This window comes from Trichomycterus rosablanca, chromosome 3, assembly GCF_030014385.1.
Source record: "Trichomycterus rosablanca isolate fTriRos1 chromosome 3, fTriRos1.hap1, whole genome shotgun sequence".
In the NCBI taxonomy this organism is placed as follows: domain Eukaryota; kingdom Metazoa; phylum Chordata; class Actinopteri; order Siluriformes; family Trichomycteridae; genus Trichomycterus; species Trichomycterus rosablanca.
In genome coordinates, this window is record NC_085990.1 from 3,599,392 (window position 1) to 3,610,906 (window position 11,515).

General features: G+C 38.7%; 1 protein-coding gene across 1 annotated transcript; it reads right to left on the reverse strand.

The window, feature by feature from the left end:
- Positions 1-2,810: 2,810 nt before the first annotated feature.
- LOC134310050 (uncharacterized) lies at positions 2,811-8,793 on the reverse strand. Its single transcript, XM_062991566.1, has 5 exons — positions 8,682-8,793; positions 7,708-7,791; positions 4,716-4,820; positions 3,103-3,137; positions 2,811-2,993 (listed from the first exon to the last, which is right to left on the reverse strand). Exons 1-5 carry the CDS (start codon positions 8,791-8,793, stop codon positions 2,811-2,813), a joined length of 519 nt encoding a protein of 172 aa, XP_062847636.1.
- Between the last annotated feature and the right edge of the window lie 2,722 nt (positions 8,794-11,515).

Consider the following 11,515-nt stretch of genomic DNA (forward strand, 5'->3'; position numbering starts at 1 on the left):
TTATTTCTCATTTCACAGCCTGCTGCTGCCCAGCTTTTCTGAGCATCACTGCTGGGTTTTGACAATGCACAACCATCATTTGATTCACCTGGTGGAGAAATCCAGAACCTATGAAGTAAATAAGAGTGTTATTTACATACTAAAGCATGGTGTCTGTATTTCAAAGCATAAACAAAGGTTTTCTCTCTGTAGGGCTGCAAATTTTGCCAGTTTAGTTTAAACAATATCAATCTTTGAGCATCCTATCAAAGTCTAAAACATCACTGAGCTTCATATCAACAAGTCCAAGATTTAACGTAGTAAAAATGTATAACAGTGGATGTGGTAGTGATGTACGTAGAACAGTACGATTAACATGATCAGTGGAGCAGAACCAGTTCAGCTTTCAGAATGTAGATTTTGGGGGCAGTGATAGCCTAGTGCACATGTCAAACTCAAGCGAGAGCTTAAAAGACATATAATTGTGTTAAAATACTCTGCAAAATCGTACATGAAGTGCATCTCCCACAATGCATGCCGATTTTGTGACCCACAAAGTGACCGCATCCCACCACTAGATGGCAGTGCTTCCACATCAGCGTTTAACTGAGGCGGTTTCCAACAAGTGATGTTTACCAAAATGTACAAGAACAGAAGTTGAAGCAGAAGGAGGAAATTTAATGAAAGATGTGAAAGTGAAAACAAGTTTGTGCTTCAAGAAGAGAAACGGGTGCGTCTCTGGTGTTATGAGTCAGTGTCTGTGGTAAAGGAGTACAATATAAATGTAGATATACATTATAAATATACAGGATCAATTTGGCATTTTGACACCAAACACAGAATTTAGCCTCCAAGAAAAACAACAAACTGTCCAAGAATTAAAAGACAGACTGCAATCACAGCAGGATACGTTACAATCTGCCTTTTAGGGCCACCATAATGCTGATGTGGCCCTCGGTGAGAATGAGTTTGACACCCCTGGCCTAGTGGGTAGAGCTTTTTAACTCTATAAAGCTCCTTAGCTGCGTGTTCAGTCGGAATCAAGCTACAGACGTTACATTAATGTCAATGACATTTTAAACTTACGCATTAATTAAACAATGATGTTTGTAGGTTACTGGAAAATTCATAAACATTCCTACTTCTCACTAATAGCAGCTTCTGTAGGGTGAATGTAAAGGTAAATGTTTATCTGTGGTACAGGATGAATCTTACCCTTTGCTCTCAAGTGTTGCACCGTTGGTCCAGACCCACTTATTATTGTTTTCATGAAGTCCAATCCAGTATCCATGAAATTCGTCAAAATAATGTAGTGTGTACTGGTTGATGAATTCCTAAATGATACAGAGACAAACAACAAATATATAAAAAAACAAGTGCGTGAAGATATTTTATACTTTAAATTTGTTCATCTGATCTCATAATGTTTATTATGTGCAACATGTAGTGGTGGGCGGATCGATTCAAATATCGATATTATCAGTACCAACGTTAGTATTGGTATCGGATCGATACTAGTGTGATGGGATCGATACTTTAGTTTAACTTTTTCTCTGCTACATTCAGCACGTTTCTCCTGTTTTGTCAGAAAGTAAAGATCATGTCTGTACAGACTCGCTCCTCTCACATCTTACATGCTCACCTCGCTCCTTCCTTCCTGCTCTGCTGTGTTTTGTTGTGATACCGTCATGTTGTTATGTTGTTAAAATCCTAACAGACATCAGTACTGTACATTGGTAGGCATTGGAAGATTGTACGTTTTTGAATACTTTGCTTTGCAGATACAGAAATTGGGGCAATTTTATGGAAATAATAGTGTAAACTATACGTCCATAAAGTACGGACGGACCTTACGCACATGAATCGGATCATGTAGTGATGCTCTTATTCCGTGTTTTGGTGAATGAGAGCTCTTTTCTTTTGACTTTGTGCTTATAAATGTAAACAGAATAGCATTGATTTTTTTATTTTTGACACATGTATTCGGTCACTATTAAAAATTTACAAATGTATTCAACCAGCAAACACAACTATGAGTTAGCCGCTTGGTGGTGATACGCCATGGTGGTAATGTTGTGAGAAAGTGAAGCACCAGAAACCTGAGCTTTAAACAACTGTATTTATTTACAACCCTACTGAGAGCAGCTACTTACTAACAATGTATGTATTACAATAATACACCTAGAGGTCATGAAAATTCATTCAGATTTAGCAATTTAAAGATGCATCTACCTTAATTATTAAAAAGTATTAGTATCGAATCGATATCCACTATCCACACCACTAGCAACATGTGCAGTATTTTTATTTGTGACGCTGCCGATTGTGCCAGCTAGGGGGTGCCCAGTTGCCCAGTAGCAGAACTGAGACTGCTGGCATAAAATATTCAAAAATATAATGAAGTTAGTCAGTAAAACATTAAAAGTCATATCTCTGTACTCTTGCCAGCTAAATACAAGTTCAAGAAAATTAATAAATCACAGATTCTTGTGTTTACAAAATGTCCCAAGATTTCCAAAAATGGGGTTTTGACTTATTAACGTCACCTATGTCTAATAATGAGGAGTGTGAGAGTGAATACACTGTATACACTGCCTTACCTGCTCCTCTAGGTCGTTTATAATCGCCAGCTCTCCTCCTATGCTATTGCAGAACGTCTGACTGTCAGTCCACGTTGTCCAGTCTGTGACAGTATAGAAAAAGTAACAGCTGGAGCCATTTTGAATCCATTGCTTCATGCAGGGCTCACAATAAACATCTGCGGGTGATATAAAGTCTACAGTCAGATTCTATTCTGAAATGGATTGATATGAAACAGAGCGTAGAGAGATTTATTCACCTCCGTCAGTAGATGTACAATAACTTTCGACTGGAAAATCTCTGAATCGTATGATGGACTGCAGGGTGCTGTTAAACTGGTTTCTCTGTACGGTCAGGTCCTGTTTCTCGCTCTCCAGTGATGCCAAATCAGCTCGCAGCTTCATGTTTGCTGTGCTCTCATTGGAGTAAAGAGCCTGCAGATAGAGATTAATGTTAATTAAATTAGAGATAAATGCTTTTTAGCTTAAATTTTACTAAACAAGCAACATTGAGACATTAATGTGCTGCAGTTTCTTCATTTACCAAAATGTTTCTGTATTTGGAAACCTGGGTGACGTCTGTAACAAAAACATAAAAAAAATGTGTGTGAGCTTTCAAACATACACTCGATCTATCACATAAAATACAGATAAAGTACACCGATCAGCCATAACATTAAAACCACCTCCTTGTTTCTACACTCACTGTCTATTTTATCAGCTCATATAGAAACACTTTGTAGTTCTACAATTACTGACTGTAGTCCATCTGTTTCTCTACATAAGTTTTTACCCTGCATTCACCCTGTTCTTCAATGATCAGAACCCCCACAGAGCAGGTATTATTTAGGTGGTGGATCATTCTTAGCACTGCAGTGACACTGACAGTTTTTAAATGCTGTGTCCATTCACTGTCCACTCTATTAGACACTCCTACCTAGTCGGTCCACCTTGTAGATGTAAAGTCAGAGACGATCGCTCATCTATTGCTGTTCGAGTTGGTCATCTTCTAGACCTTCATCAGTGGTCACAGGACGCTGCACACGGGGCTCTGTTGGCTGGATATTTTTGGTTGGTGGACTATTCTCAGTCTAGCAGTGACAGTGAGGTGTTTAAAAACTCCAGCAGCGCTGCTGTGTCTGATCCACTCACACCAGCACAACACACACTAACACACCACCACCATGTCAGTGTCACTGTAGTGCTGAGAATGATACACCACCTAAATAATACCTGCTCTGTAGTGGTCCTGTGGGGGTCCTGACCATTAAGGAACAGTGTGAAAGGGGGCTAACAAAGCATGCAGAGAAACAGATGGACTACAGTCAGTAATTGTAGCACTACAAAGTGATTCTAAATGGTAAGTGGAGCTGATAAAATGGACAATGTGTGTAGAAACACGGAGGTGGTTTTAATGTTATGGCTGATTGGTGTAAGCCTTAACATTTGTGGGCACCCATCACCCAAACATCACATCTCAAACCCTAGGCATTATATAGAAGTTTTTCCATTATTTGAGTTTTTTTTCAAAAGGTTTCCACACTTTTTAACTCTATTTATACCAGGCCTCATTCTATATGTAGTACATGCAGTCCAGATCTGTCTACATATGAAAAATGTATGGTGGAAAAATAGACGGCGATGATCAAAGGCTATTGAGTGTCTTATCAAACAGGAATGAGCAAATCAGTTCCCAAACTATAAAAAGTGTCATTTATAGTAAAATGAATCTAACACAATGGTAAACATGACTCTGTTCCAACATATTTCCCATTTTTATTTTAAATTCCAAGTTTTCCACCTACAAAATACAATTAAGTATTGGTGCCTGTCCAAATCGGGGCTGTCCACTGTGTATTATTCTTGTCATGCTGTTTTATTGGTGGCATCCCTTACCAGTGTCATGTTAAAGGTCAGTAAGACAAATTCTACTGTTTGTTTATGTCTGCTGTCCGTGTATAGGCTTTACAAACGCTGTAGCTGCAATAGCTAACACCAAGGAAGAGATGGCATCCATATACCTTTGGTCATGTATTGTATTTTAAAACAAATCTGTGATTGAAACACCCAGCAGGTTTGTGGTGCTTTACCTGAGTTCCTCCAGTGTAACTCCTAAATGTCTAAGGAAAGGACAAGACTTGATAAGGACATACTTACTAAGGACACACATAGCGATCACACCGGCTAGTAAAAGCACAGTTAGCAGCCCCAGACCTGCTGTAATCCATCTGAATGGTGTAGATTTCTGTGTAACCACTTCCTCTACAACAGAACATAATCTGTTAGATTGCGAAAGACAGGCACACACACGTACATTTACGGTTAGAAGAATGGAATTCAAAGAGAAGTACAAATTGTTACAGCTAATGTGCGCACAACAAATTCCATGAACAACCTGATACCAATACCAATACCACCTCACCACTATATACAGTGGTGCTTGAAAGTTTGTGAACACTTTAGAATTTTCTATATTTCTGCATAAATATGACCTAAAACATCATCAGATTTTCACACCTAAAGTCCCTTCAAGTCCTAAAAGTAGATAAAGAGAACCCAGTTAAACAAATGAGACAAATATTATACTTGGTCATTTATTTATTGAGGAAAATGATCCAATATTACATATTTGTGAGTGGCAAAAGTATGTGAACCCTTGCTTTCAGTATCTGGTGTGACCCCCCTTTGCAGCAATAACTGCAACTAAACGTTTCCGGTAACAGTTGATCAGTCCTGCACACTGGCTTGGAGGAATTTTAGCCCATTCCTCCATACAGAACAGCTTCAACTCTGGGATGTTGGTGGGTTTCCTCACATTAACTGCTTTCTTCAGGTCCTTCCACAACATTTCAATTGGATTAAGGTCAGGACTTTGACTTGACCATTCCAAAACATTAACTTTATTCTTCTTTAACCATTCTTTGTAGAACGACTTGTGTGCTTAGGGTTGTTGTCTTGCTACATGACCCACCTTCTCTTGAGATTCAGATGTCCTGACATTTTCCTTAAGATTTCTCTGATATAATTCAGAATTCATTGTTCCATCAATGATGGCAAGCCGTCCTGGCTCGGATGCAGCAAAACAAGCCCAAACCATGATACTACCACCACCATGTTTCACAGATGGGATAAGGTTCTTATGCTGGAATGCAGTGTTTTCCTTTCTCCAAACATAACGCTTTTCATTTAAACCAAAGTTCTATTTTGGTCTCATCCGTCCACAAAACATTCTTCCAATAACTTTCTGGCTTGTCCACGTGATCTGTAGCAAACTGCAGACGAGCAGCAATGTTCTTTTTGAAGAGCAGTGGCTTTCTCCTTACAACCCTGCCATGCACACCATTGTTGTTTAGTGTTCTCCTGATGGTGGACTCATGAACATTAACATTAGCCAATGTGAGAGAGGCCTTCAGTTGCTTAGAAGTTACCCTGGGGTCCTTTGTGACCTCGCCGACTATTACACGCCTTGCTCTTGGAGTGATCTTTGTTGGTCGACCACTCCTGGGCAGGGTAACAATGGTCTTGAATTTCCTCCATTTGTACACAATCTGTCTGACTGTGGATTGGTGGAGTCCAAAATCTTTAGAGATGGTTTTGTAACCTTTTCCAGCCTGATGAGCATCAACAACTCTTTTTCTGAGGTCCTCAGAAATCTCCTTTGTTCGTGCCATGATACACTTCCACAAACATGTGTTGTGAAGAGCAGACTTTGCTAGATCCCTGTCCTTTAAATAAAACAGGGTGCCCACTCACACCTGATTGTCATCCCACTGATTGAAAACACCTGACTCTAATTTCACCTTCAAATTATCTGCTAATCCTAGAGGTTCACATAGTTTTGCCACTCACAAATATGTAATATTGGATCATTTTCCTCAATAAATAAATGACCAAGTATAATATTTTTGTCTCATTTGTTTAACTGGGTTCTCTTTATCTACTTTTAGGACTTGTGTGAAAATCTGATGATGTTTTAGGTCATATTTATGCGGAAATATAGAAAATTCTAAAGGGTTCACAAACTTTCAAGCACCACTGTATACATACAGGTGACAGACATAAAAAACCAAAACAATATAGGATATAGTTTTGGTTAATGATTCCATTTCACACTTTTCAAACTAGTCATTAAGCTCCGGTGCCTGTTGATGAGATTGTCATTCAGAAAAAGACCAATCCTAGCAGCACAGAACTGTTCTACCATATTGATCAGGCTTAATTTGCCCAATTATTTCATGCAGTTTCTCATTTATTTTTGTTTTGTTTTGATTTGTTACTTGTCTGTATATTTTTATAAGAATAATATTATAATAAGGGCAGTGATAGCTCAGTGGTTCTGTGGCTCAGTGGTTAAGCTACTGGACTAGTAATCAGAAGGTTGATGGTTCAAACCCAACCACCACCAAGTTGCCACTGTTGGGTCCCTGAGTAAGGCCCTTAAACCTCAATTACTTAAAATCATGTTCAGTCATAACTGTAAGTCGCTTTGGATAAAAGCGTCTGCTAAATGCTGAAAATGTATTAAAAGCAAGAAATGTTTAAATGTGTTCCTTCAATGAGCTCAATCTTTTAGTTGGATCATAAACAGCATTAGATTACACAGCTTGTGTCAGCGCAGACCTTGATCTGATCAGTAGCCACATATACTGTAGATGTGAAGCCGAAACACTAAAGAAAGTGGAAGAAAGACGCATTCAGGCTTTTGAGAACAAGCATCAGAAAAATCTCATTAAGGAAGGTGATGATCACTGAGCGAGTGTACTAGATGGCCAGAACAGAAAAGGAGCAACCCACATGACAACATTGACAGGACTTATGAAGGGATTCAGAAGACGTGGATTGCATTATCGGAGCGAGTCTGTTACAAGTGACATGAGACAGGGAGCACTGGAGAGAGCTGACCCATCTGTGCAGCCAACCATCACAAAGCAATGACGGTGTAGGTGACTTAACAAGGTATGACTTGACATGTTGCTTCAAAGAAGACATAAAAATGAAATGCTGTTTTGCTGTTTAAAACACTGTAGGATTATTTGCCCTGTACACAAGCAAAGCAGCGAAACACTGAGATTATACAGCAACCATGTTTATGTACAGTACTGCAATTACAATTACACACACACACACACACACACACAATCTCTTTTACCGATCAATGTAGTCGTGCTTGGTGAGGTCGACTCTAACTTCGGTTTGACTTCTGAGTACACAACCTCTTCTGTCTTCACCACGTCTACACACAGAGACAGAAAGTTCATTTATTAAAAAGCACAGATGAAATAAAATGAAACAAAATTAAATTAATTCATTTTAATTCATAAATTTAAATTGTATTTTAATAATTGTATTTTAAGCCTAAAATCAGTCCCTCTTAGAATTAAACATGCAAAGTGTCACCAGTCTATCACAAGACAGACACGCACACACACTCAGGGTGATTTCTAGTATTTTTTATTAACATGACTGCATGTTTTTGAACTTGTGGGAGGAAACCGGAGCTCCTGCAGAAAACCTGCACGGACACAAGGAGAACATGCAAACTCCACACAGAAAGAACCTCGACCACCTGGCCTTCTTTCTGTGAGGTAACAGTGCTACAGTAACAGTTTCTTGCTTCAAAACCTGTACTACAACATTGTCCTTACTATGTAATTGTAATTAAATTAATTGTATTTGAATTCATTTTAAATTGAACTTCAATTAGTTTAACATAACTGGGTTATGATGGGGAGGCACGGTGGCTAAGTGGGTAGTACTGTCGCCTCACAGCAAGAAGGTCCTGGGTTCGATCCCCAGGCGGTCCGGTCCGGGTCCTTTCTGTGCAGTTTGCATGTTCTCCCCGTGTCTGCGTGGGTTTCCTCCCACAGTCCAAAAACATGCAGTCAGGTTAACTAGAGACACTGAATTGCCCTATAGGTGAATTTGTGTGTGTGTGTCTGCCCTGCGAGGGACTGGTGAGCCGTCCAGGGTGTCACTGTGTGCCTTGCGCCCATTGAAAAGCTGGGATAGGCTCCAGCACCCCCCCCCTCTTCCCGCTACCCTGATTGGATAAGCGATTAAGACAGTAACTATAATACACGTGTTTTCTAGCGGCTGTTATTAATTTAAAAAGGCAGAACTCACCTTTAGGCTTTGCGTTGTCACACATATTAAACACTACATTAGTGTAGAGCACCTGATCTTCCATTTTCACCGGTGGAGGCCGAACACCCAGCTGAAGCTCACGTCCAGTCATCTGCTGCTTTTGTTTTTATGCAAGCAGTAAAAAATTCAGCGTTAGCTCACAATTAGGGAAAGTACTACCTTAGGAAATGTACACAATGCCTCAGATAGTAATTCAGTAACTTCCTCTTAGTCCATGCATGCTATTTATACCCAAGTTTTATGAACGTATGAATGTTTTATTATAGACAGAACTTCTAATCAAAACCAACAAATTAAATAATCTTTTATCCCCTAATGGTAAAATCATTTTTAACTGGGCTTTTAACAATTGTTATGAAGAGGAATACAATTATTTCATGAGATATTTTCAGGAAGAACATATAACTTGTATATCCTGTTTCAAAAACAAATGCTAACAAAATAGAGAGACCTCTAATCTATGTGATATTTTCAGCTTATAGCCACTCTTCTGAAACTGTACATAGACATAGACATAGACAAACTTTATTGTCATTTATTATACACAAGTGTACGCAGAACGAAATTTCGTGGCAACTGGCTCACATGGAATTTAAAAAAGTAGGTGAAGAAAGCCTTGATACAAGGTAGCACAGAATTTAGGATATAAAAGTATATGAAATGAAATGTACAGCAGCACAAATTTAAACTAAACAGCATATGATATAAATGGCAGCACAGAATTAAAAAGAAAAGTATATGAATATGTAGATAAATAGTGCTCTTCTCTTCTGTGCTCTTCTCACTGTGAATTCTTGTTTGTAGGAATTTGTGCCCATTCAGTCAAAGAGCGTTTGTATGGCTGGGCACTGATGTTGGTCAAGAAAATCTAAGTTGATGTTTCAGTTCATTTAAGAGCCTCAAGTAAGACAACAGAAGATGTAGAGTGATCGGACAAGAGATGCAGAACAACAGCAACCCAACATCCCTGATCACCACAGGTTTCTATGACCTAGAACCCCCAAGCTATGTGGCTTTGTGTATAGTCGGGGTGCGCAGTTCCAGAAGCCAACATGTACATGTCCAGCAAAAGCGACAAAACATGAGACCACCAGACCCCCAGGACCGGAGCCACACACCCCTAGTTTAAAAAGACTAATTAAAAGCCTGAGTAAATAAATATGGACTTGAACATTGAGACTTTGTCTGAATTCCGAACAGAGGTAGGGAGATTAAAGAGCTTCCTTTGTACACAGGGACACAGTCAGACTGAAATAGAAATAGCCTTTTCTAAACTGTTGGGAAGCATATAATTCCCTCTATGTTAACATAAGATAGCCTTTTATTATCTCACGGGGGAAATTTTTACAGTTTTTTACATTGTTACAGCAGCAGGAATGGTGAGAGTATTGAAATATAAAATACACACTGATCAGCTATAACATTAAAACCACTGTCCATTTTATCAGCTCCACTTACCATATAGAAGCACTTTGTAGTTCTACAATTACTGACTGTAGTCCATCTATTTCTCTACATGCTTTTTTAGCCCCCTTTCTTGCTGTTCTTCAATGGTCAGGACCCCCACAGAGCAGGTATTATTTAGGTGGTGGATCATTCTCAGCACTGCAGTGACACTGACATGGTGGTGGTGTGTTAACGTGTGTTGTGCTGGTATGAGTGGATCAGACACAGCAGTGCTGCTGGAGTTTTTAAATACCATGTCCACTCACTGTCCACTCTATTAGACACTCCTACCTAGTCGGTCCACCTTGTAGATGTAAAGTCTGAGACGATCGCTCATCTATTGCTGCTGTTTGAGTCGGTCATCTTCTAGACCTTCATCAGTGGTCACAGGACGCTGCCCACGGGGCTTTATAAGTATAAAGGTATAATTAATTCATTACACATGTTAGCAATTGTTGTGGCTGAAACACATGCATTTAGAAATGAGAAAGGGTGTCCCAATATATTGGTCTGTATAATGTACCTCCACAAATTCATGCTTCCAATTTATCCCAGGGTTTAACTCATAAAAACAATGTATTTATGGGCCTGCTTCGTGTACACAGACACACTCATAAGAGAAAAGAAAAGGGCCTTCCCCAAACCGTTTTATTTTATTGATACTCAATACATGTTAGCAATAACTGAGGCTGAAACACCTGCATTATTTTATTTTTTTTAAGTTTATTATTATTGTTATTGTCACATCTGTAGAAAAATGTTTCCTAATTGTAAACTATTTGTGAACTAAAATCTGTTTAGACAAAACTAAACTAAACAGAGTGTTTAAAGGCAACACTGTTGATATTAAACTGGTGATATTAAAACAATCTGGTCCGTGCGATAATGTAGGCATTTGACCACAAGGTGGCGCTGTAAAATTGCAGTGAGATAAGAATGTAACTTATTTTACATTTAGATCAATTTGTATTATTATGCCTGGTGTGTTGTTTAATACATTGATAATTATTTTAAGATACATTTGTACCAGTTGTAAAGTTGTCTTTAGTGTCAAAGTAAAAAATATGATTTATGTAACGCTTTCTGTATATAAAAAGGTTTCTCACCAATAATGAACATCTTTGTCCTTTTAAGTGCTGATTTTCAGCAGCAGGGATTGACATTCTGGTCAGGATTTATGGGAAACTACAGAGAAATCGTAAAAGCAAGCAAAACTGACTGCAATATCTTACAAAGATGGCTAAACGTTAACGGAATAGATACTTTTGAACTACTGGCATTTTCTATTTTTATTATTATTAGTAGTATTATTGTTATTGTTATTATATCAAGGTTTCAAATCCCCAGCAACGTTATCGACCAGACGG

Excerpts from the sequence above, each read along its gene's own strand:
- LOC134310050 (XM_062991566.1), bottom strand. The coding sequence starts at position 8,793 with ATGACTGGACGTGAGCTTCAGCTGGGTGTTCGGCCTCCACCGGTGAAA. Across the intron at positions 7,792-8,681 it reads TGACAACGCAAAGCCTAAAG|ACGTGGTGAAGACAGAAGAG; the intron begins GTGAGTTCTGCC and ends CTCTGTGTGTAG. Across the intron at positions 2,994-3,102 it reads CCAAATACAGAAACATTTTG|GCTCTTTACTCCAATGAGAG; the intron begins GTAAATGAAGAA and ends CTCTATCTGCAG.